The sequence below is a fragment of the Crocodylus siamensis genome, chromosome 7, assembly GCF_052110815.1.
Source record: "Crocodylus siamensis isolate JL-2025a chromosome 7, ASM5211081v1, whole genome shotgun sequence".
In the NCBI taxonomy this organism is placed as follows: domain Eukaryota; kingdom Metazoa; phylum Chordata; order Crocodylia; family Crocodylidae; genus Crocodylus; species Crocodylus siamensis.
This window is the reverse complement of record NC_143401.1, coordinates 42,694,418-42,721,953: the sequence shown is the minus strand read 5'-3', so window position 1 is coordinate 42,721,953 and position 27,536 is coordinate 42,694,418. Positions and strand designations below refer to the sequence as shown.

At 41.1% G+C, this 27,536-nt stretch overlaps 1 protein-coding gene across 2 annotated transcripts in view; it reads right to left on the bottom strand.

The window, feature by feature from the left end:
• Positions 1–27,536, bottom strand: part of GRID1 (glutamate ionotropic receptor delta type subunit 1) — a 1,131,580-nt gene that overhangs the window by 188,710 nt on the left and 915,334 nt on the right. For both annotated transcript variants that reach the window (XM_090057114.1, XM_090057113.1), the window contains exons 7-8: positions 19,862–20,023; positions 18,644–18,763 (exon numbers count right to left, since the gene is read on the bottom strand). In XM_090057114.1, coding sequence (XP_089913240.1) covers positions 18,644–18,763; positions 19,862–20,023 — 282 coding nt within the window. The remainder of the gene's footprint in view (positions 1–18,643; positions 18,764–19,861; positions 20,024–27,536) is intronic.

Genomic DNA, 27,536 nt, shown 5'->3' with positions numbered 1-27,536 from the left:
GCACCACATTGGCCTTCTTCCAGTCTTCGGGCACTACACCAGAGCACCAGGAGTTTTCAAAGATCCATGCCAGGGGCTGGGCTATGACGCTCGCCAGGTCCTTGAGTACCCTGGGGTACAGATTGTCAGGGCTGGCTGACTTGAAGGTATCCAGCTTCTCAAGGTGTTCCCTCACGAGGTCAGCATTTATGGAGGGTAGGGGATCCCCATCACTGGGATCTCCCTGTCCCATAGCAGGCATGGGCGTCCCATGGGACTGGTGAAAGACTGACGCAAAGTACCTATTTAATAGGTTGGCTTTTTCCTGGGCATCAGTTGTCAGTTGCCCGATCTGGTTTAGCAGGGGTCCAAGATTGCCCTTGCTTTTCCTCTGGCTCCCCACATATCTGAAAAAGGACTTTTTGTTGTCCTTGATGCTTGAAGCTAGTTGGAGTTCAGTTGCAGCCTTGGCTTTCCTGGTTTGCTCCCTGCAGGACCGGACTAGCGCAGAATAATCCTCCTTGGAGGTGAATCCCGTCCTCCATCCTTTGTAGGCTTTCCTTTTTAGCCTCAGGAGGTCTGCTAGGTCCCTGGAGAGCCAGGGGGGCTGCTGTGTCTTCTTGCTGCCTTTCCTCCGTGTTGGAATAGATTTAGCTTGTGCACTGAGGATCGCTTCCTTGAGAAGCAACCACTCTTCTTGAACTCCCATCTCCCTGGGGTCATGGTCCCTGAGGGCCTGACCGACAAGCCTCTTGAGCTTGTTAAAGTCGGCTTTCCTGAAGTCAAGGACTTCTGTGTTGCTGACTGATTTGCCAGCTTTACGGCGGATGGTGAAGGTGATCAGCTCATGGTCGCTGTCACCCAGCTTCCCATCGATCGCTAGGTCACCGATTAGTGGGAGCAGGGTTGAAGAGAACCATAAACAGAGTGAACAAAAGTTAAGGAGTTGTAAATGGGGAGAGGGAGTTGTTTACAACCCTCAGTGGAGTTTTTTTTCTGGGGAGAGGTTTAGTGTGGTGCAGAGGCAGGGGAGTAGAGTGTGTGTTGGCATTGTTCCAGCATTTGGGGGAGGGATTATCCAGGCCCCAAAAAAGGAAGCAGCATTTCTGGGCATGTGGCTTCCCCCTGATCCAGGGGATCCAGGTCCATCCAAGTGCTCCAAGCCTATCTGTGACATGGAGAGTACAGTATCTGGGTCTGTGTTCTCTGATTCCATCATCATGCTGTCAGAGCTGTCCCCCATCTCCTACCCCTTGGTTCCCATGGCCCTGCCAGTCAGAAAGACCTTGAGGGAACTGAGACCCAGCAACAGTTGCAACCCACCTCCTGGTCCTACTGTGTACCCTGTCCTCCTGGTTCTCCTTTGTCCCCAGGGAGCTGCTCCTATGGGCCCAGTCCCCGTATCTCCCTTGGGCCCTCCTACCATTAATTACAGGTACAAAACCAACATGGGAAAAACATCAATGGTTACAAATAGGCAATGGATAAATTGTATTCAGAAATCAGAGAAAGATTTCTATCAGAAGACTGGAATTTTGGAGTGGTCTTCCAAGCAAATTGGTAGAGGCTAAAGAACATAAATCACATTTAGACTGAACAGGGTAAATTTATGAAAGGGATAGTATGTGCTAACCAATGTGTGTGATATGTGGATTCATGTATTTGCACTCCCCAGGTATAGATATAGCTATTTTGTATTTTGAAAAGTGCCTCATAATCCTATGCTTCAGAGCTTTTGGATGGTTGCCAGGAGGGGTTGGGAAGGAATTTTTTTCTCCTGAATTAATTATGCTAGTTCTTGGGGTTGTTTTTCCCCTTCCTCTGAAGGGGAGGGATGCTGACTCCAGATAAGACTGGGTGTTTCTGACTGGGGTGAAGCAGTGATCCTGCCAGGACTTAAAAAGAAATCTTTGCTAATAGGTTGTGTTTCTTCTGGTTTTATTTTATTTATTTATTTTGTGGGGGTAGAGCATACAAGGGGGATTGCCTTCAATCATAGCCTGAGGCACTGTCTTTAGGATTGTTTGAGCATAACTCACCAACTATTTCCCTGGTACCTTGGTTTTACCTTTGGCATGTTATAGAGTACTTTGGTGTTTCAGGTACTGTGCCTTGAAGTTATGTGTGAGGGTTTGAAGTGGAGATTCCATAGGAAAATGACTGCCTACAAAAACAGGGGACCAGATCAGTGGCCTAAAAATCCCTTCCAGTCTCCTGATTCTCTGTTCACAATGAATAGAAGAACCAGCCACACCATGGAACTGTACCTCTTAATCCACCAGATCACTGATGGGCTTCTAAACAAGGTATCTTAAAATAATAGCATAACCAATCCTTGGGAAGTATTCATTATTATCTGGTGGGGGAAGGTTGGGCCTCTTGCTTTCATGTTGTTTTTACTGAAGAAACGATGTGAAATAAGAACAGAGAAAACTGGATTTGATTTTGCAAAATGTTAGGTTAAATGACAAAATATAACCTAATATTTGCAAATCATTCTAATCAGGATAGAGATGCACTGACAAAGTTGTGTTGGATAATGTGACATGACCCAAACTTCCAGGACAGTTGTGGCACCCCTAGATGTCCCACCTGTCCTGGTTTGCTCTCCAGCCTCCCCCTAACTACCTATCTCTTTCCTGCCACACCTTGCTGTTAGGGTAATTGCATGGACAAGGCTTTTTCCAGAGGCTGAAGGAGCTTTTATAGGGCCTTCCCATTTGGCTCAGTCCTTGAGGCTTCCTAGCAAGGTCCCCCTTCCTCTGCTGCAGCCTACCCATCCTTGGACCCTCACCAGACTCAAAACACCTGGTATCTTCTAGACACCCGCATAGTCACAACCCATTCAGCAAAACCCAAAAAGGAATCAACTACCTAACATAAAACTCCTTATCTCTCAGATGCTTCCTGCAGAGCTTCTTTATTTTCTGAAGGTCTCCGTCAGTCTGAGACTCCGGTCCCAGTCCCAGAATCAGGCTTACATGGCTCCTTCCTGGCCTCTTTTCCAGTCATTAGACCCAGCTCACTGTCAACAGGGCTTAGGTATTGCTGAATCTCTAATCAGCAGCCCAGCATTCTGCTGCCTGCAGCCTGGTCCTTGCAGTGCGTTTAACTGGGCTATTCACACCTCCTGGCCCCTGCAGCTGCATTTTCTTTGCTGGCTCTAATCCTATTCTCCTCTGTTGTCTCCAGTACCAGAGTTAGGGAGATTCCTAAACTAGAAATGCAAGAGGTTAGAATAATAGCAAATTAGGGTTGGAAGGAACCTCAGGAGGTCATCTAATATAACCCCATGCTCAACGCAGGACCATCCCCACTAGATCATCCAAGCCAAAGTTTTGTCTAGCCTGGTTTTCAAAACTTCCAAGGATGGAGATTCTACCACCTCTCCTGGTAACCTGTTCCAGTGTTGTACTATCTTTCTAGTGATAATTTTTTTCTGTAAATGAAACTTATCTCTATCCTGCAATAGTATATTTCCACAGTTTTACATGCAACATCTAAGTCCTGATATTCACCATTTCTACTAGACCACTCTTGTGACCCTCTGCAGAAGTCAGCATTGATAATCTGCTGGCAGGATGATAAGATCATAATAAACAGATTGTCTTTTAGTTATATGTTTGTACATACAATGCTTAGTATATTAGGACTAAGGCAATACAGTATATTAGGACTGTATTACAATACAGACAACAGCAGTGATCTTGTAAATCAGTATTGAATCCCTGGGTGGAAACAATCCCTGAGTGGGAACAAAAACGGGGAAACGAAACAAGGTTCTGGTGAATTACAAAGAATAAACTATAATCGTGAACAGCACCTGCTTATTACTTCTTTGTTAGACTAATTTGAACAATGAAAATTAAAAGAAAATCATAGTTGGCAGCAAAACTATTAAAACTGACATTTTCACTTTGTTAACTAGATTCTAAGACTTCTTTTCCATGTCAGAAATTGTCAATTTTTACCAGTTCACTACTACTTTCCATGATTTCTTAAGATTCCTAGGACTACGTTTCAATTTCTTCAGTCATTTTTATCTTCCCAAGTGCTATATTTAGCATGGTTTTTCATGATGATTGGAAGCCAGCCTATTTTTGCACTCTATCAAGCCTGTAAATATTTAGATAACAGCAACTGCTTTTTAAATAGTACACACAAGACTTGGTATCATTCAAACAACCAGAAATTCTCAACAACCTATTCTGAACACTTGTCACACAGCAGCTGCTCTTTCTTTATTGCATGGGCATGGCACATCAATATATTATTATGGATTGAGGTAAAGTCTACTTGAAATGGTAGAGTGCAACTGCTGCTCTTCATTAAGCTCACTTTGCAGAACTAAAAAATAGCAGCCTTCACCCCAAATACAAGCATGTCACTTCCCAAAACAATGGCACATGGATGATGGGGATTTCACTGGCTATTTTTCTGTGAAAATTCTGTGCATCTAGAAAAGAAACAACAGAAAGAGAGGAGATGCAGCAAGGAAACCATAGACACAGCCTAAGGACAGGGAACATGACCTTGAGAGAGGCTTAAACCAAGATCTCTAAAAGGAGCTTAAAGCTGCAAGCAAAAAAAAAGTTTCTTTTTATTTGATAACTGCTGTCTTCAGGGACACTGAAGTTTATAAATTGTTTGTAAATAAGCAGCATTACATCAAAGAAACACTGACTCCATCTTCAATGACTTTTTCTAACAGAGACCCTGAATTCTGCTAACTGCATGGGTCAATAAAGGTGTAACAATATGTTTCATCTGTCCTGAAAATGAGACTTAATCACAAGGCTCCTAAAATTCCCTCCCCTCTGGAACTTCCCTCATCAATAAAAAAACAATATTTTTGGCCTCTGGCAGATACTACACTTAAGGTATCACCAATCAGTTAATCATATCTTAAGTTGTTACCTGGCCACACATTCAATCAATTAATGGCGTGATAAAGCAAGGAATAAACCACAAAATTATTACACAAAAAATGTGTAATAACATTGTGGCTAGGTTTTATCACGCCATTAACTGAATGTGCAGCCAGGCCAGGGGGGCTCCCAGCCATGGTAGTGCACCACGTACTCCTGCAGCGGGGAGCCCCATCAGATGATCTAGGCTCCCAGCCCTGAGGGGACACCATGCACTCCCATGGCTGGAGATCAGCTAACTTGCAGGTACAGCCTGGATCATGGTCTGAGGCCCCCCCTGCACTGGCAATAAGGCATGAAGGTATCTGATGCTCAATCCCATAATCATGCCTCCTTCGTGCACGTTCGGCATGGCAGTAAGCATATTTGTGGGGATCCCACACTGGATCCCCTAACACCTTTATTTGTACATCTGCCAAGGGCCTTTAAGTGCTTCAGTGTAGATGACAATAAAATTAACCTGATTTCATAGCAAATAATACCCCCATTTCAAAGAGGATTTTATTATAAGTGGAATGGCAGGCTATAGAGATGTATTGTTACATTAAAAATGTATCTGTTCAAAAGAGGGAAATGTCACACTTTTGAAGAAGAATTATAGATGCATGACATCTTTCATCCAATGATCTCAAAGCACCGCACAAACATTAATAATAGATAGGAGGAGAAAGTTATATCACACAGGGTTTACTGAATCTTAAATTCATAAGCAGAATTCTCTACTGGCCTTCTGCATATTTTATCCTTTGTACAATTCTATTTTTTAAGAAATTTGTTACCAAGGGGAGAGAAGGGAAATTAGATTCTTTTTCAATTCACCATTTGATTTTAGGGCAGTTAGATAATAGTTCACAAAATAATTTTAACCTTACAAATGATTTGGCTAATCAGTAACTAGAGACTTTAGCTCTTTTGCATGTTACGGTTATCATCACTTCTGCACTGGATTAACAGAACATGTTCTAAGGCTGCTCTGACTCTTCAGAAGTAGGAGCTGTATAAGGTGGGCCACTATCAACAAGCAACTCCAATATATTTGTGAACCATTTTAGTTCTAGGTACCATACATGTTGCTAATGAACTTTTCAGCATGACATGGTTCTTACCCAGGTACTTTAAAAAAACACCTCAACGCCATTTTCAATTCAATCAGCTGAAGTGCACTTAAATTTGGCACTGACATTAGAACTTACGTTCCTTGACTAAATAATGAAGGTGGTTCAGTAGAGTGCTCTGTAATTATTATGGTCTAGTCCTTGTTCTGCTATATTGGAAAGTACTATATAAGACATTCAAACTACATAATTATTATGTTTTTAATTAAAGAATTAGTTTGTTGCAGTGCTACTATGCCTTTAACATATTACCTGCAAGTGATGTTACAGACATATAATTTTAATTCCATGTATGTAAGCACACACCTATAGTAGTCACACTCAAAAAGGATTCTCTCATTTTGAAAGTTATCATCCATCTAGTGAGCACTCTAAATTTTAAATATAGGGGTACTCATAAAAGTTTTAAACTGTGAAAAAAGTTTTAAACTGTGACCTCTGTAGATTATAGAGGATCTCCCCCCTACCTGCATTGCCACACCCATACTTGCTAATTGTTTCAGCTGAACCCAAACTGCATTTCTTGTAGTATAGTAACAAGAAAAAAGTATTAACTTAAAAAAAACAGTACTGAAAAGATATGCAAGGTAGCCAGTTGCTCAATGCAAATTATTACCAACTCCTCACCCTTCTAGTGGCTAGTTCTACTACAGCAGCTTCCCTAGGACCATCAATCCTGGACCAGAGTGCAACTAATATCAGTGTAAACAAGTCATGTCAATTACATCGGTGTTAACATATCATGTGTCCGGGGCCCTTTAATACTAATCTAGCCCAAGGAAAATAGTTTGTACCTATGCCTAAGTGCAGTTATTTTTCCAATCAAGCAATACTAAATAGCTAAACCATTTTACATATCTCCAGAGAAGATATGTACTTGCAAATGTACTTGACACTGAATAAATTATTTTTCCACTAAAAGTGAAGAGATGTTAGAACTTTATTTTTTCCATTTATCAAAACCCAAGATATTATTTGATTTGTTAATTAAAATAATTTATTTTATATTTTATGGTAGTCATTAATATCTTTCAGACCCATTTCACTAATCAGAAAATGTAGTTAAATGCAAACCTGATGCTATGCAAATAATTCTGAAGGCTTTATTGATATTTTTTAATAGTAATTGTGACTCAAGAAGATTTTTCATTGAAGGAAATAAAAGAAAGGAAGAAAAACTGTCATTCTCTATTCTGAAATGGGGAGTTATTGTCTTTTGACCTGACTGATGTTATTTCTTAGTGAACAGTAAATAATCTTTGATATTTCCAAAAGGAACATGTCAGGGCAATTTGAAATATTTTTCCCTTCTTATATGTCCTCCTCTATGGATTGCATAAATTAACATAATATATTAGAACTACTTGAAGGTTCGGAGCTACTGGTTTTGATTCCCCTTCATCCCATTCTGGAGGGTCCTCCTGCAAACTGCAGTAAATTATGGAGTTTTAATAGAAACCCCATAATTTAGGTTATTAGAACACTGCTGTTACAAGGCTGAACTTAACTGCCTCCCTTGACATCTGGAAGCACTGCATATATTTAAAAAAAAGAAAAGGAAAGGAAAAAAAACAGAGCAAAATCTCCTCTAGAATTTATAACTTATCAGGTTTGACATTGCATTCTGCTTATAATTTCAATGGTTTTACCAAATATCAAGGCTGACGCAGTTGTACATGTGCCAGACTGATGGAGTCTTGGGAAAGAAGTTAATTGCTGATAATATGCTGATCACTTGAGACTCAGAGTGGGATAGTTTTTAAAAAGATGGCCTCTGACTAGCTGAACACAGTCAAAATGGCATATAAGCAGAAGCTCAATTCCTGCAAAGGGTCTAGCAGCAAAGATTTATACTGTAGAGAATCTAACTGAAATCATTGATACTACCCCACAGACCAAAAGATCTATGTTGGTAAATCATTCTGCAACATACAAATTATAGTTTTGCAATAAAACATATTAAGCATACCCAGGGGTCCAGGTTTTCTGTTCGCCATGGAAAAATGTGGTTAAAACCCAAATTTTCTCATTGTAAGGAGAAAAACCTAGATTTTCTCTTTCAAAGTAGAAAAACACAGGAAGTGGTGGGTTTCTCCTTCTAAACTGGCATAGTTACAGACTGCAAGGGGGAGGGGGAGGGGGAGGGGGAATGGGAGGAGGGCAGTCAGGCAGGGGATGCCACGTGCCTGTGCATATGTACACAGGCACCTGGCCACCAGGCAGCCTGAAGAGTAGGTTCCCTCAGGTAAATCTGGTGGGGGGAAGGGAGTTGAGGCTGCCATAGTGAGGGAGGGAGGGAGGGAAGGATTTGGGCAGGGCTGGGGCTGCTACCCAGCCCAGATGGTGCATGGAGCTTGGGGCCCAGGGCCAAGTACAGCTGCAGGACCTGAACAGGAGTAGGATGGGGCTGCAGGTTGCTCATCTTGGGGGGTGTTGCTGGCTCCCCACTGCTACACACACTCCCAGAGAGGAGTGGGGGACATGTGCCCCCAAGATTTGTGCATAGGGTGGGTATGGGCTGCTCACTGAGGGCTTGGGCTCCCTGCCCTGCTGCCCTCCCCCACCCCGGGCCCCCAGAGCCCAGCAGACAGGACCCGACATGGCAGAGAAAGGCAAGGCGGGGAGGCTCGTGTTGCTGCTAGGTGTCCTGTGCTGTTAGTGAGGCACCCCCTACCCACCCAGCAGCAATGAGGGGCAAAACTCTGTGCCACCACCCCTGCTGCTGCCAGACAGGCAGGGACATTTCACCATGGCAGCATGGAGCTCTTAGTGGTGGCACAAGCCTTCCCAGCCCACCATGCTCTGCCTTGCCATGCTGGCTCCCACCCACTAGGTGACAGAGATGCTGGGGGGAGGGCAACAAGGTGGGGAGCCTGTGCCCACAGCAGGCAGCCTGCTCCCACTCCCCCATGGGCTCTGCTTCAGCCGTGCCACTTTTGGGGTAGTGGGAGCCAGGCTCCATACTCTGCTCTGCTGCAACAGCCATTGCCTCCCATGGGTGGCAGTCAGGGCTTGGGTGCTGCTGTGGGGGGCAGGGGTTTGTGGACCTGGGTCCTTGGCCCTATAGCCCTGGCAGCTGGGGGCCCTATCCAGCATGGCCGATGGGGTATACCAGATCACGGGTGGGGAGTGAAGGGCACCAGCGGGGCTGGGGGGCTGTGGCTTGGGAGTGATGGGCAATGACATGGACAGGGTACTGGCATATCAGGGCTACTCAAAGCCACAAAACAGTTGGGGGGTGGGGCAGCTGCAGCTGAACCTGCATCCTGGTGAGTGAAAGGGGCAAAGGGAGATCTGATTTTCCATGATAAACTGAAAATCAAATGCCAAAATGTATAGGTATTTAGAATTTTTTTTATTATAGTAATTGAGGCACTGGTTGGCTTCCAAATAGTTTTAAAATTTGAAATATATCAATAAAACATTGTGTTCAATGGATACCTATATATATAGTGGTGTTTCATTTTAATTGCAGAAAACATGGGTTTTGGGGTTTTTCATCAAAGAATTTGCTATTTTAATCAGAGAATTTGCAATCTTTAAACACAGAGAATCAGGATCTGTGATCATATCAATAAAATATTAACTGAAAAAAATAGTTGTAAAACTGAAACAAATAACCTGCTTCATTTCACCATCAACCTGAAAGGCAATTCTTATACAAATCAAATTAAATTTCATATGAGTGTTTTGCTTCTTTATTTAAAAAAGAAAAACAATAAAAATTTCCCCACGTATTTCGATGTACTTTTCACCTCAAATAAGGGAACCTCATAGAATTTACAAAAAGTTTTTTTTTTAAACTACTAAATAGCATCAGTCTTATGCGAAACTGGGCATATCTACATGTAAAACTATGCAACTGAATAAACCAAAGAGCAAATTGCTCTGCAGTAAACTGCTCCCAGGTTCAGCATCTACATGTGTGCCCACGACAGCAGCAAATTGATCTGGGAAGAAGCAGCTTAGGCTAGGGCTGCTCCTGTCCTGTTGTCCTCCCCTGCAGCAGCCAGGGGGTCTCCAGGCTCCAGTCACATCTGCTGGGGTGCCAGCCCCAGGGTGAGGGGGAACAGGTGTCAGCCCTAGGCTTTGGCTGGTGGGAATAGTGTGGCCTGGGTTCTGGGTTGCAGCCCTGACCTGGCAGGGTGTACAGGGGCTCAGGCCTAGGCAGCAGGTGGCTGCATCAGTCACCAGAGGAGCTGGCTGGACCATGATGCTCCTGAAGCTGCTGAGCCATGTGGCTAGGCAGCAGGCATGAGTGTGGCCCCTGGCTGGTTGGGCTGGCCTGGCACAATTTACTCCCAGGTCAAAGTCTACATGTACATTGATGCATAGTAAATAACTTTGCAGTAGGATATCACTTGTATTTACAAGTACTATCCTGCTGCAGAGTTTATTAGCTGCCTGCAGCCTAATAGCAGGCATGATATGTTTACTGTGGAGCCAATTAGGCAACAGTAAATTAGACAGTAAATGTCTTGTGTAGACTCACCCACTTATAGTAAAATTGTAAATGTGTTGCCTCACCTTCTGGCTTCTCCAGGTGGGCTTTTGCTCTCTCAGGAGCTCCTCATCCAGTTCACATAGATCAAACAGAATCTTTAAACAGAAGAAACAAGCAAACATACCCTGTCTTCCAATCCCAGACACTCAGAGGTTTCTTGCCCTACCACTTGCCTCTGGCTCACAACGGTTCCCACATAGTTGACTGTCTACTGCTCTCCTCTGTGGGGTTTTTAACCTCCCAGTGAGCCACTCTCTTACAGGCAGCCTCCTCACATCTGCAGCTATTCAACAGAGCTGACTTACCCCTCTTACAGGGATAGGTCACCTGGTTACAGAAATATACATGTATAAAATGGTGGTTATTGTTGGGTCATATCCCAGATTTATCCCTAATTTGTGCATAATCCCATATTTACCTCTAGTTTGTGCATGAATGGTGATACTCTTTTCTAATTCAGTCTACCATGGCACACAGTTCATTTAGAGGAACATGGGAAAATTAAACCAAATGTACAGAAACTGGATTTTATCCAAGATGCTAGTGCTATTGCCTCTATCTTTGTAAAGTGTCATGGAATTTTTAATGACCTCAAGCAGTCAGAACTTCATCCCATTTGAAAAACAGCATAGTAACATAGATTAACCTGAATTATGGCACCCAAGTGTATGTTTATGAATGGTTCAAACAGGAGAAAGGCATCTGCCTTGCAGCTAAACTAAGGCAACTTGGTTAGGTATTTTTCCATTTGAGTAAAACTGATTCAATTACAGTACTAACTGCCTGAGATAACTCCCTGCAGTATATAATTTCTAGCAGCCATATTATAGGATTTTACTATATTCTTACAGATGCAGCCATTTAATTGTTCAAACCCCCTAGAAGATATGGGCCATTTCCTAATGGAGCTTGAGGTATTGATTTAGTCACTGAAATTTTGTGTAAAAGTAACACAACAGAACAATTAACATTATATTCAATTTCATAAGTAAGGCTCCAGCCAAACTGAGTGAATCACAAAACTATTCACAGTAACTTCTGCTCTCTACCTGTGTTTAGAGAAACAGAAAGGCTGTTTTATGAAGCAGAAGATATTCCAAGAAAATCAAATTTACAAAAAAATACACGGAATGACATAAATGGATACCCTGTAGTAAATGTTATCATTTTGAACAGAATGTTTCTTGTGCGTGTATGAACTGTTAATCCTGCCTCCATTCCAGCCAGCTGGGGAAATAATTAAACAGCTTGCTTTAAAAATATATGTAAAATGTACTAAAACATAATAAATAACAACAACACTTTCTACTTCCACAGCATTTTCTTGTCAATTATGATGATGATGATGATAATAATCTCAAAGCACTTTACAACCATTAACTAACTAAACCTAAATACACCCCTGTGAGGGAACTTAATTGCTATTATATTCCTTGTATATATGGACGAATAGGCACAGATTGGTTAACTGTCCAAAACTACAGAATAAGTTAGTGACTTGCTAGAATTATTACTTTGGATCCCTGCCTCCCTATTCTTTTCTCTAATCACAGGAATGAAATATGCTAGTGAAAGGGCATAAGTGATATTGCTTACCTCCAAAGGGGTACACCACAATGAAATTTCCACAAGGTTTTCTGTATGAATTCAGGAATGGTGATTGCAAAATGAATCCTGATATAATCAGGAACAAAGTGGGAGGGAGGGTGTGAGTCACTGGGTTTCTCGGTTTTCTTTCATGGGGGTCTCTCAAGGGCAGTAGATCAGACCATGGTGTGAAAGTAGAGTTACATCGGCACTGATGACCAGGGAAGCAATTGGCATGAAGGGTAGAGAGTGCCCTAGACCTAGTTCTTTTCACTCTATCTCTAGTTCTTTGAAATCAATAATAATATCTCCCAGCTCTTAAATACCTTTTCATCAGTAGGTCTCAAATTACTTTACAAAGGACTAAAATATTTTAATCCAATTTTATACATAAGGAAAGTAAGTCAGAGAAGTAAATGTCCTATCAAAAGTGTCTTAGAAAGCTAGCTGGCAGTCTAACCACAGCAATTTATAGCAGGGCTCCATGCACCCATAAGTAGACTACTGCTGGTACTGAGCTAGCTCATTTTAAGCTAGCTCAAGGGTCCATACTGCTCTTCAATGCAATATAGAAATTGCACCTCCCACATCTCAGTCCAAAGTTTTTTTTTCTACTAACATAAGTGAATAAGGAGAGTAGTCTTATGCACTGATGTTTTGGGTTTTATATCTGCTGAAAAAGTTTGATATAAAAAAAAAAATAAAATGTGTTTTACACAAAAATATTCCAAGCTAGAATGTTAACAGATGAAGTTCAAGTGACCCAGACTATAACAGCAGTTAACATCAATGGAAAATTCAAACCAGCAATCCTTAAAGATAACTAAAAGGGAAGGTGCGTGGAAGAGACTTTTTCTTCTAATTGTCAGCTACTATGAAAACAGCAAAACAGCAAAAAGACCGGAAGGGAAGAACTACTGGGTTCATTCCAGCTGCTTCTTAGGGCCTTGTTACACATTGCAGTTTTTGCTGCTCAGAGGTTGATCAGTATTAGTGCTAGCTTGATTTTGTAGGACACATCACACCTTAGCACTAAAAGCTTTCTCTGACTGCATCTCACCTGCACAGCTGTGACTTGCCACTAGACAGTTGGCAAGCAGGGGCCTGATTAGGAACTACCACAGTGAGTTGCTACTACATAGCTGGTTAAGTCAGGACACGCTTCTATCCCTGCTCTAGGTTGTGATGTGAGAGAGATGGGATAATGGGGGGTGGGAACATGAGGCTGCAAAGCAGAGAGGCAATGGGATGGGGGTAGCAGAAATGAAATGTGAGACAGAAAGGAAATGGGGGTCAGAAAAGTGTGGCAAATGAAGTCAGTCAGTCACTAAAAGATAAAATAAAAGTAGTAAAAAAAAAAGAAATAAAAAAGAGGAAGTATATTAAAGAAGATGTCGTGTTTTAATGAATTGGGATTTGGGATTGGGGTGTGGGAGGTGATGGTCAGGCTGGGAGATGAGAGCAGTGAGGGAAGATGCTTTTGGGAGAGCTACTGTCCCTACTCTGAGAGGAATCCCCAGCTCATGGAGACCTGATCCAGCCCTCTACCTTGTCCCTACCCCTCCTAGATCCATCTTTGCCCTGCAACCTGGCTAGCTGGCATGTGCTCTGCAGACTGTTTGCATGGGGTAGCACCCCACAGGATAGGAAGGTTACACTCCCAGGGGCAGGAGAAGTTGGGTTGGTGCCACAAATGAATCCTGGGCAGTAGAGATCGGGGTGGAAAGTTTGTTTACATAAAACAGGAGGGTGAGGGAGGGGACACTTCATCCTGGGATGCTGAAGGACTGCAACTTGGGTGGTTCATTGGTGGGGAGTGGCCACACATCAGAGATAAACCTGCCCTGGAGTGGTATAACTTTAAGCTGCTTAAAGTGTGCCTAAAACTAGTTTTTGGTGTTAATGTGTATAGAATCCAGGAGTTAAGAACTCCAGGACCCATCTAAAATGAATGTGGAACAAGGCCCTTAAACTTTATCTGAATGCCATCTTCCTGACTCCTTTATCCTTATCTAATTTCTCTGCATCTATCTACCTTCAAGTTTCTCTCCTCCTCAAATTCCATTTGGTTTAAAACTGCTAAACGTGGATTCAGCCTGCAAAATATGTCTGCTGCAGTTTTTTTTATTTCTTCATTTTCATTTAATTGATTTGGTAACTTCTTATATTTATTATTTTGCCTATGACATTCCCTGACCCTAAAATCCCATTACCCTTGCTCCCTCAACTAATATACAATTTCCCTTGTAAAAAAATTCAGACTGGCATTTTCAAAGATGTTTAAGGAATGAACATTCAAATCTTATTGCAGTTTATTGGGAGTTCAGCACCCTTAAATATTTTGGAAAAGCTCACTTTGAAATTCTAAAATGTAGGTCATACAGCCACAAGCATGAATAGGTCCATCTTTTTAAGCTGTCTTTAGAATAAAGAATAACAAGCTGATAATCAACTGTTTTTTTTCTGACTTCTATTGATTAAAGTATATCAGCTGCAGTGCTACTGTTTTATATGAATGACCTGATTTTTCCAAAGGAATTTTTATTTACAGGTTTGGTCATATGGAATCAGATGTCCCCTATCATTTAGATCTGATAAAACAAGAAGTGGAGATATAAAACAAAATCTTTCTTAGAGACTCATATCACCCACCCCCATAATAATATCTGTCAGAGTAGGCTCTAGAAAAGGGATAGTGGAAGAAAACTCACAGAAGTTTTTGTACCTACATGTTCCTGAAACAGTTATTCTTCTTTTCAGAAAGACAAGGTAGAAATTCATCCCTCAGCACTTCATGGCATGAACAATTCTGTCTGCAGCAACCACAGCTGCAAGCTCAGCTGATAGGTTTTGGGTATCATTAGACCAACAATTTGCTCTCAGTGGGTGTTCTTCCATTCATCTATTCTCTCAGCCAATTCCCAGCTGGAAGTTATCTCTAATGAACCCTTTAAGGAGCAGGGATCTCATGCTACATTAGCTTTACATTGGTTGTCCAACAAGGCTTTGTATAGTCACATGCATAGGTCATCAGCAGACCCTCCTCATTAATGTGAGTCCAGGTGAGAGAAAGAATAGGGCTACCATTGAGAAAGCTTCATCCCATCCCACGTGTGGTAAGAGAAATGCGACAGAAAGGACCATCCATACTTTTGCAAAAGGGTTCCCTGTTCAGCTAAACCAGAAAGTCTTTCTCACAGGTAATTTGACAAAGGGGGGCTTGACCCTTGAAAATATTTTTGAACTGTGAATGATTTTTGCTGCAATGATAAAACAGTTAGAATCCTTCCTCAAAATAACTCTCTGCTGATAATTCTACAGTACTTATCCTGTGAGAAATATCGTCTCCCGTGATGGCTCCTATAGATTTCCAGTCCTTTACTCTAGAATTCTACTCATTTCTTTACTATTTGCATCTATTTAGTTAAAAGAAAAATATATGTTTTCAAAATATTTTCCTGCCCAAACCAGTACCTTGCAATAAATATCTTTCCACTCTAAGTTTCAAAAATACATTCTCTTACATTTTCTGCACTGTTTTTCACTTATTAAAATGTGTACATTGTCAGTTGAACACCATTTGTAAATTCAAAAATGTTTAATTTCTTTTATAACATATTAACACACTAATCATGTCTTATGTGTACCATCTCATCCTTCCCATTCCAATTAGTGAGTCAGTTTTGTGTTTCTGTCCTAGAATCATGTCTGAGTAGTCTGGTTTTTGTAATATTCAGAGCATATGGATTTCATCTGAGTTGAGCCAGTTTTGTTTTCTTCTAGTTATTGCAGTATTCTTATGTGTTTTAGGAGACTGCCAAAAATTATCATAAAAGAGAGGTAGTTAACTGTATTGTCTGAAGTCAGGCAGGAGGCAGGCAGGATGGCAACTTAGGGTGTCTATACATGTGCTCCAGGGTGGAGGGTGAGCGTGCTTTAATTAGAGGGGCTGTGAGAGCTGCTCTAATTAAAACACCCACAGTATCACATATATGCAGCGTCCACGCTTCAACATGGTAGCTTGTTGAACAAGCTTTAGTTAAAACACCCCCACTGCCATTTTGAAATGTGGGAATGATGAATACATGTGATGCAGGGATTGCTGGAGTGCACTAACTAGCATGCTCCAGCACTCACAGTGGACTCAATTAACTGAGTCTGCTCCAACGCATGCTAATTAGCATGTGTAGCAGCAGAGTTCCATCATGTGTTTAGGTGCCCTTGTGCCCTTACAGACTAGCCAGTTGGGGGAGGTATGAGCTTTCAAGGTAGTATTTTTCAAATATAGTGCACCTCTGTATATAGAACATAGCTTGGTTTTGAAGGAAAACTGGAAGAAAAAGAAAGATCTTTCTTTGCTGTGAGTAGGGAGCCAAGCCTGCTGTTAGCCCCGTGCACCAGGTGGAGCCAATAGATTGACTGGGAGTACTAGACCCAGGGCCAAACACTGAACTGAGCCTGCTCACTGGCTCCAGAGCCATGTGCTGGGTTGGACTCAGTGTGCTGAGACTAGGAATGCATGCTAGGTCCTAGGCCACATGCCGAGTCCAACCCCATGCACTGTCTCCTGGGCTGCATGCTAGATCTCACCTCATATGCTGGCTCCAGTGCTATGCACCAGGTCCAACCTGTGGGGGAACAATGGCAGCATTAATTGCTGTGGCACCCTGAGGCTCAACAATTAGTGCTGCCACAACTCCCCCGATAACAAATTTTTGGATGCATGGTGATTAGTTTTTCTCGCATATAATGTGCACGCCAATTTTCCACACCTGGTCTGGGGGGAAAAGAACAGTGCTACATGTGAGAAAACATGGTACTTTGGCACATCCTAAGCATCTGAAAAAGCAGGTTGTTGCCTATGAAAGCTCGTGGCTTTCTGAACCACTTGTTCAATCAAGGGGATGGTTTATATTTATACCTCAGTTTACATCCAACAGTGTCAAACCTGTTCTTGTTGATTGACAAGCTTTGTTATCTCAGTTTTAAAGAAGGAGAAACTGAGACACAAGGCTGCTAAGCAACTTCCCCTTGGTCAACCAGAAAATTTACAACAGAGCCAGGAACAGAACTGAGGTTCAATGCTCTATTCAACAGACAGTTCTTCCTCCCAACATTATCTTAGTTTTTCATCAGTCAAGTAGAATACAAAGCATTAGGAATGTTCCCTTATTTCAAGCAGAAAAGTTGTAGAACATGTAATGAATTAAACTGAAAAGTAGTTTTTTCCCCACTCACTTGAATATAGAGAGGGAGCATTTACCAGTCTAAATTCTTCAGAGACATTTGCTGGAAAAGTAGGGTGCTTAATAATTTAATCCTGGAGCTTTATGCATTTGCAGCGTTTCTGTCTGTTATTGTTTTAATGACCACTTCAAGGTCTTGGTTTTCTGTGCACAGCATCACTAATTTCTGAAAATTAGATTCCAAGTAATTTCAAATTAAGCAATCAACAATAAAGACACCTGAAATCATCAGTAACTTGCAAAATAAATGTCAGACAAATTTTGGTAATTTCTGTTGTGAGAAAGTATTATTTTAAAGCAATAATCTAAACGTGTACCTTGTTCTCATTTGTCCATTAAAATAAGAAAATGAAGTTTGGATAAATAATAAAAAAATAGATGGATAGTATCATTAAAAACCAAGACATTTGGCAAACTTCTATCTTACATGCCATTCCTTCCCTTTGCTCATGTCTTCTTCATGTAAGAAATACAATAATAATATTAATTTGCAATACTTTAACTGAAAAAAAATGGTGCATATTCTTACATGGATATTTTGCAGTTTTCTGCTCTACTCAAAACCCAAGCAAATCAATTGTTCCTATTTGTGTTCTAACCTCAATTTATAATCCTTCACCTGCATGAACATTTCCTAGGTAGCTTTCAATCCCACAACAGCCTACAGAAGATCACTTTTGCCAGTTTTATCTCATTCCAAACTGCCTCCGCTTTACTAGCTAGTAGTCTACGACATTCCTTCCCTCAAGTATAACATATTCCTTTTCTCCCTTTACTATACCTCCTTTAGTTTTTTCAGCTTTCAGATAAATTCTGAAATATATTTAAAAAACATATCCTATCACTCCAGCTAACCTAATATCTCCTTGAAGAACAGAGACTACATTTTAAAAACGTTTGTATGTTCTTGTAATTTATTACTTCAGTTAGTTTCCTTATTAGGACAAGTCTCGGTTATGACAATTATATCATCATTCACATGAAAATACATAGGGGTAGGACTCTGCCATCTTCACCATTATGCTCTCTCCTTCTGCATAGAATACATTAAAGAATACTGCATATTTGAGAACAATTTTAACATCTCTCTCCTGACAGTATGAAATTATCTTCAAGGTTTGTGTGAGAAATTAGAAAATAATATTTCTGAAGTAAATTACTTCTGTACTGTGAGCAAAAGCACTTCTTGCATTCTTTCTAAAATGACAGCATTTTTCTCCAGATAAACAGATCATGTCCCTTTTTCAAGGAAAAAAAAAAAGGTAACAAGCTGTAATTCTTTACCCTCCGCACATCTTTGCCAAAGGTTTCACTGTAGCTAGTACCCAATATTTCAAATTGGACAAAGGGGTTGGAGCCGTCTTCTCTGAACTCCATAACACCAGTAAGCCCAGTTATATGACCCTAAGGAAACAAATGTTAGAGATTTTAGAATAGAATAGAACTTATTTTTATAAAGCACCTTTCATGCTCTAAGAACCCCTAAAGTGTTTTGCTAATGCTTGCTGTGAAATTGAATGTGGCAGCCATGATATGCTCTGCAATTGCTCACGCATAGCCTCAGACAAACGAAACTATCTTACTGAGAAAGGAAATAAAGATATAGCTATTGCATGTTTTGAAAAATGCCACTGGACCTTTTACCTGAACAAGGATTTCCAATAGAAAAGTAGAAAGGACCGTAGCTGAATCAGAAAACAAAAAAACTTTTGATTTCATTGAATATAGATCTAGATTCTGGGACAGAATATGAACCCATTAAATGTCTGGCCTAAAAGAAAGAGCACCACATATTAGGACAAGTGAGGCTTGATGACAAAAAATTGTTATTAAAACTCCTGTGTACAAGGCCTACTGGGCTTGATTCTCACCTCATATCTAATTAAAAGTGGTGGAAGTCAAACATATTCAACCTTGATTAAACTGAACAATGAACTAGAGTTGTCATTAGAGTAGGACAGAACATTTTCAACCAAATAAAACACAATCAAATATCTTCTTCTGCTGAAGTTGATTTTTTTTTTTTCATGGAGGCATGTGGGTTTTGAGAAAAGATTCTTCAGAAAAGATTTTTGGTTCAAAGCTCAGTGTGCATTTGAAAGAAAGAGTGAGAGAAATAACTGAGCATTTTATAGTGGTGTGAAATCCGAATCAAGCTCACCATAGCCAACACTGCATGATCTTTCTGTGTTTCCTGAAAGCCAATCTATTTTAGCTAACAAAAGGAACTTATCCCGTATCCGTGACCCACCCTGCTACTTACTTACATTGTTATTGTGAAATGACCAATCTATGCTAGTCATCTAATGACCGATACAGCTAGTCATCATTGTAACTTACACAAAGCACATACTTCATAACACCACTAGTTGAATGTACATCTTGATGGCAATTCAATTTTTTTTATAATAACTGATGGGTAAATAATTTTAGAGAATCTAATTTCAAACAATACTTTTTTTTTTAACTGTACATTAAGGCTTATGATTAATCTTTTCTTACTTTCTTAATAGTCTCCAACATGGATCGACCTCCATTCCAAGGCTTGGTGGATTTTCTCATGCAGTTCAAGCTTGCCATGCTGTGCCACTTTCTGTCCTCCAGCTTTCTATGGAAGGCATTGGCCAGCATAAGCACACTGTCATACAGATAAAGATTAGAAACCTGTAAGCAATGAAAAGAGTTAAACAATTAGCATTCTTGAGGATTGCTTCAAAAAAATAAACATGAGTGCCTATGAGGTATTGTTGGTGTCACTGGGCATAACCCAAGGTAACTCAGAGGGATGGAAGACCACGAGTGTCGATGAAGCCCCTCTGCTCTGGGCCCAGGCAAGCCAGGGCCCCCACCTTGCCCAACCTTTGTAACCCTTTCTTTGGCGCCTGTAATCTCCTGTCCTTCTGGAAAACAGGCGAGCTAAAACTGTTATCTGTGGAATGCAAGGGCACCGCTCCGAGAGAGAAGGGAGGAGGGAAAAGGGAGGAAGAGGGGAGCCAACTAGTGGAAAACCACTGCAGAAAATTGACCAGGGTATAAAAATACACTGTTGCAGGGCTAGGCACGCAGGATTTGAGACCATACAGTCTCCCTGTGCCTTTTACTTGAGCTCAAATAAACTCTGTCTACTTCTCCCCCCAGTGTGTTTATTGGCGCGACGCACACCGGGCAACGAACCCAATTGTTGCCTCCCTCGGGCACCTTGTGCCAGCAACAGTATAGTAAAACTGGAGTCCTGAATACCTGAACTTGAAATACTCCTGTTCAGGTTGGTATCGATTATGGGTAAATTAGTAAAATTCACTAATGACTGATACTTTGCCATTCATTTAATCAGCAAGGCTAAAGGCTGAATGGATTTAAGCTCTCATCTTCCATACTCATTTTACCAGCTCTCATTGTAGTTTTTGACATAGCAGAGAACAAAGCAGTGCTAATATGCCTAGATGGCACAAATGGAGTAGATAGAACAGCATTGTTTTGACACCAATTATTTCTCTTGAACAGAAGCCAAAACATGGTGAGGGGAAAATTTTCCTCTTCCTTTTTCCTGGAGAGAAAGCCTGTGGGGGCATCATATGGATCCTTACTGTACTCCCCTTTCTTCAGTATTTATCTGAGATGATTCATTACAGAGACAGTGAAATTATACAGACTCCATTACAAACAATACGCTAAGGATACAAGACAAAGTATATCATTCTACAGAGATAAAACCACTGCCATCACTAATATATTGTAATGCCTGCAAAAAAGTAAATATTTGATATATAGCAGCTGGCTCAATCAAAACAGGCAAGATATATGAGATGAAGACTGGCTGGTGCAAACACTTTGAGATACTAATTAGACACATCCATTCACTTACACTGAAAATATAAGGCCCCACTATGTGCCTAAGGAATCTTGTTTAACGCCTCACTGACCTTAAATGTCCAGGAGCATTAGAGATAAGAACCCATCTTTGTCTTCTGGATCTTTAGGAAACTCTAGACTAGAAAATGTTTGCCGTCTAGAGCTTAATGCCACATGAAGGATAATTCATACTATGTTTCACTGTGTGTTCAGAAACCCCCCCCTCCACATACTGAGTGTATCTACATGCGCTATTATTGTGCCTGAATGAAGTCCAGTGCAGTATGCACAGAGTTTATTATTCCCAGGTGGAGCCTTTACGTGTGTGACAGGGACCACAGTACACTGAGCTTGCTGGCAAGGGGCAAGCCTGTAACTCAGAGCTGCTCTGCCTTGGCTTTTCATATTGTGGAGGGGCTTCCTGGGGCACAAGAGTGCACCAATGCGGAGCTAGCTGACAGACACCTCCTGCACTGCTCCAACTGATCCATGTCACCATCTGCACATGTGTTTCTAATGTGGACCTAATTAGTCAACTCCACAGTACAGCACAAATGTAGATACACCCGCGGTGTCTGAATGTGAACAGAGAAATGGACAAAGGCTACAATAGGCACAAAATGCAGCTATCCACTTCCTCTAAAGTTTAGGCCACTCAGAGTTCCATCTCTGCAGCCAGCTTACTATCTATGCCAGTTTAATCCTTTGCCTCAATCTTCAAAGCAAGTAATGTAGGATACTACAGAAGATATGTGACAAAACCAGAATGTAAATACCTTAAATCTGGCCTTTTATGGCTTTTTCGCATAATCATTATACTAACCCCTGTTTATGTTCGGGGTTTGGAGTAGTTGCCGCACCAGGATAAACTAAAAAAGCTAGAGCTGTTCACTTTGGAAAGAAGAAGGCTGAGGGGGATTATGATAGAGGTCTATAAAATCATGAATGGTATGGCCAAAGTGAATAGGGAACTGTTAATTCCCCAAGTCCCAGAATGCTAAAACTAGGATGCGCCTACTGAAATTAGTAGGAGGCAGGTTTAAAACTAACAAGAAAACATTTCTTTATGTGGCATATACTGAACTTATGGAACTCACTGCTACAGTAAGTTGTAGAGGCAGATAACATAAACCAGATTTAGAAAGACAAATTAATGGGTTATAGATCTATTCATAGCTATTGAATAGAACAAAGATGTTTGCTCTGGCACCTTTAAACAAATTATAGTGGATGCCAGGGAGGATATTGAACAGGAGATAGATCACTCTAGATATATAAAAATTCAAGGCTCTCTCCCTCTACAGTATTCACTTTTGCCACTGTTGGAGACAGGATACTGGGCTGGATGGACCACTAGTCTGACCTAGTAAGGCATTTCTATGTTTAACAGGATAATTTAAAATAGAAACTTAATATAAAAGTAGAGACTCCTTAAAAATTTGATATGCTTCCAAAATGCCAATGGACATTATTTTCTTCTTTAGGCTCTATGAAGTAAACATCTTTAGATAAAATGTAATCTTAATTAACAATATATTTACAAATCTACTAAATTATTGTATGATTCCAGCTAACCTAGAATCTCCTTGAGGAATACTTTTCCTGCAGAACCCAGGACTAAACTAAATGGTAATTAAATACTCCTAGTTGAACATTTATCAAAACAAAAATGTTATTATTCACGTACTTCAAGCCCCAGAAAAGTACAGACAAAGCAGACGCATTTTATACTTATGAGTATCAATGATGAATCATGTAAACATGTTTTCATATTAAAAACATACAAAGTTTAGGAAGTACTACCAGTGAGTAAAAACCTCTCCCATATTACACTATCCCAAAGCAAAGTCGTCTCCTTTGCCTATGTTCTGCTACATTTTTAACTGGAAAAAGGCTACTAAAATAGTCTTTTGTCAGGTTTCCTTTCCTGAGTTGTTAAACAAGTGAGTGTTTAAAGAGTTAATGAAAAATGGACCCAGGAACCAAGCCCATGGTTTGTTGTTTTTTTACATAACTCTTATTTTCATCAGTTGCACATGTGTCTATATTGTTCATTTTTTTAATAAACAGTGTTTAAAAAGAGCAACCATGAGAGTCTGCTGTTCAACACTGTGCTATTCATGCTCTCTTCCTCTTCTGTTTTCAACTGGCTTTCAGAACAGAACCCTGCTCACTCAGAAAAAAAAAAAGAGTTTACATACATAAGGAAGAGCGCAATTTCTAATGTGCCAAAGTGAGAGTCAGATCCTCTCAGTTCCCCAGTGAAGTTCATTTTACACCCACACTTTGTAACTGACAAACATGTCTCACCCACTTGCTCCTCTTTCCTCTTTTGATTGAATAAAATATCAAATATCTGATGGGTGCCAGGTAATACTATATTTTATTCAGTAATTATAATCAGTCCAGATAACAAAGGACTTTGGCCCACATACTAGTTATTTAGACCTCCAACTCCTATTTACATGTCTAAGGGTATGTCTCCATGGTGTAATGATCCCTTGCAAAACAGATGCATAGCAAGATTATTCAGCACCTGGAGCTGACCAGGAGGAGGATGTGGAAGAGGAGGATTGGGAAGAAAAAGAGGAGGGCAGGCTGACCACTGTAGATGGGGGTGCTGGGTAAAGGGGAGTCTTAAGGAATACTGAAGGCAGTTGATACTGCTACTGTTGCTACTGTACCAGCTTTGGTTCAGGCAGCAGTAGCCCAGTGACATTGACTCTCTGGGAGCTGCACCTAATCTCCCACCTGTTCCCTCTCACCCCAGAAATTCTATTGGATGCAGGGCTGTGCCTGCTGTGACAAACTCTCTGGAGCATCATTCACCTCCTGCCCTCCAAGCACATCGCTGGGTGTAGGGCTGCACTGTCTGGCAGGGCAAGGCTGCCCCTGCTGCAGCAGACTCCTGGTGGACAGCACCATACCTAGTCTCATTGAGGCCCTGAGGGAACTTTACTACTGGATCCCCCTTTGCTAGAGATGATGATGGTGATGGTGATGATCATGATAATACCAACAACAATCATCATTTTCAGGCCCCTTTCTGTCTGAGCCCTGGGCAGCCACCTGGACAGACTCCTGGTTCGCCCATGCTTGTGTTTGGCCCTGCTTGTGGTGGGCAGGTTGATGATTCTGGTGCCCCCGCACAGTCAGCACCCAAGGCTGGTGTCCGTCACCCCCCATCCCTTCCAAATATGCTACTGCTGGAAAGATATCTGAAATGTCCCTGTATGACCTATTAGGTGTTCAGTATCTTTGCATAGCACTACAAAGTACTGTGCTGATATACCCTACACATAACTGAAGAACCAAGCCTTTGCAAACAGATATCTAAACCAAAGTTTTCTATGCTACAGTGCAGAACAATAAACACTTTGTTACTAGCCTGCTAACTTTTTATAACCCACAGAATACTTTCTTAATTGTATTGCTTGTACAGATTAGTGACGTTCTTCTTTATCATTCATACTTTTAAGCAGTTGTCTTATTGATATGGCAGCAAAAGAGTTATCAACAAAAGTGAAAGTATCTGCTGTTACCCATTTTCATTTCCCTGGGAAACTATCTTAATACTGAAGAAAATATTGTAACCACCCAGTAAAAAAATATATTCTGGTACTCTGGTTCTCCTACATTCAGGTTCTACTCTAAAACATTACTGCAAAATATGTTATATTTTTATCAAGAACTCTACGATGTATGTTTGGTTACTCTCATGAGGTTTTTCTACTTCTATACACATGCACACACTATTGACTACACTCTCACAGTCAACATTTTTTAAAAGTAGCTGCAAGTACAGAATTATTATTGCTGATGCACGAGCTAAAAAAGAAACCAGCCTGTCTTCAGCAATCCAAATCAATCTTATCTATTAGAAAAACAACACTATTTTTTCCTGGTAAACCAAAGAGATTTGGCATGGAAGAGAATGAACAGGAAACTGGGAAGCCCACACTTTTCAGGGTAGAACTGTACTTTAAATTTCAATCAAGCATAGGTCAAATAATGTTTCTATTAATGTTCTTCTATGACATGCTGCCCTTGTTTAAATACAGAAGAAGCATAATTTAGTAGACAGTTACACCGGGCACTAACAATGAACCTCTAATCCTAACAGCTATGGGCACCAAAATGGCCCCACTGTATGCCAAACTTTTTATGAGCCACCTGGAAGAAGACTTCCTTAAGAACTGCACCATAAAACCCTTGCTATACTTAAGATATGTCAATGACATCTTCATCATTTGGACTGAAAACCTGAAATCTCTGATTGAGTTCCATCAGAAATTCAACAATCACCATCCCTCCATCCAACTTTCTCTAGAATACTCCAGCACCAACATCTCCTTTTCAGACACGATGATCAGTATTCAGAATGATAAAATACAGACCACGTTATACAAGAAACGCATAGACCAACCAACATACATATCTGCACAAAACTAGTAATCACCCTAAACACACCAAAAAAGCTATACAGCCAAGCCCTCAGATACCACTCAATTTGCACTGAAGAGAACACCTGGGATTGTCACCTCACCAACCTTAAAAAGGCTTTCACTCAACAAGGACACTCCTCCAGAGAGATAGATCACACGTTTGAAAGAGCCACCCAGATACCACATGAAGAACTGCTGCAGTACAGAAGAAAACCCCCCACAAATCGCACATCGCTGGTTATGACGTATTACCCCTCCCTCGAACCTGCACGGAAAATCCTCAAACAATTGCAACCCATACCAGAAAGAGACCCTATTCTTAAAGAGATCCTCCCAGAGCCACCCATCCTAGCCTTCAAACAAGCACCGACCCTCACTAACCTCATCACCAGAAACAAACTTCAGGCCCAGAACACAACAAATGGATCCAGACCATGCCATGACAACAACTGAAAAACCTGCCAACACATCTCCACCACCCCGACAATTGCTACACACCACAACAGAGCCATCAGTATTCCCAGACATTACAGCTGCACCTCCCAGAAATGCAATATATCTCATCCAATGCACAAATGCCCAGATGGAAAATATGTAGGTGAGACCAAACAACAACTGCACACCAGAATGAATGTACACTGGAAATCTATCAAAGACAGGAATACCCAATTACCTGTGGGGGCACATTTCTCACAAGAAAACCACTCTTTTTCCAATCTCTCAGTCCTGATCCTCAAAGGAAACTTACAAAACACTTCCCAGAGATGAGCATGAACTCCACTTCATCAACTTCCTGGATACTAAAAATCATGGACTAAATATAGACATTAGATTTATGACACATTATAACCTGACTGACATCTGACTCCCCAGGTACTATTCATCCCCCTTCTTTCACCCATTGACTCCTCAATCTACATCTTCACTGATTACCTCTCTTGTATGCATGCCTCTGGCTTCTTTACTTTTCATTCCATCAAGGAAGAGCACGCACCAACTGCTGAAACTTACTTAGCCTGACAAAGGGTTTGTGAACCTGAAAGCTTACTTAAAAATTGTTTTCCAACTATTTTAGTTGGTCTAATAAAAGATATCAGATTCACCCAAAGAACCCTGTCCATCTAATCCTAACATATTTCAGAATAATAAAAAGAGAAAAATACCTGAACATCAGTGTTAATATACAACAAAAGAAACTTCCTGCCAGCCCCTAAAATGGTAGCAAGTTTCACTTGGGAAACATGTATATCAAAGTGGCACATTTAATTTCATGTCTAATCTCATAGCATTAGTGTAGTGATTCTCAACCTTTTTAGACTCGAGGCACCCCCCCATGAGACTTGAGGCACCCCTTGAAAAATGCTAGCTCTTATTTTTCACTCATTTTTGACTACAGAAAAATTATAGAGCAATTCTTCTGTTGCAGGGAACTCAAAAGACCACAAGAGGTCAGATCTTTTAAATTCCTTTTTGAAATGTCTGAGCATGTCCCATGAGCATGCATGTGTGGTTTGTAGTGCTGCAGACTCATCTGCGGTGCTGCAGACCACAAGCACCACACACAGAGGTATTCACCACACTGCTAATTTGCAGTGTGGTGGAGTTTTTTGTACACCAGGAGACCATGGTGTCAGAAAAAACCATGCCAGATAAAAGCAGGGCAGTGCACATGGTGGTAGCATATGCTGCCAGAAACCAATGCAAGGCTGGCTAGAATCACACCCCAGCTGCTGACTCCATGCATGTGGATCACCACTGCTGGAGCCTTGGGAGGCCCCGAGTTCCCAGGTAAAGTTGCTGGGTCCAGCCCAGGTGCTGCCCCAGCCTCCCCTAGCCCACCCAGGGTAACTTGCTGTGCACCAGAGCTTATGTGTAGGAGC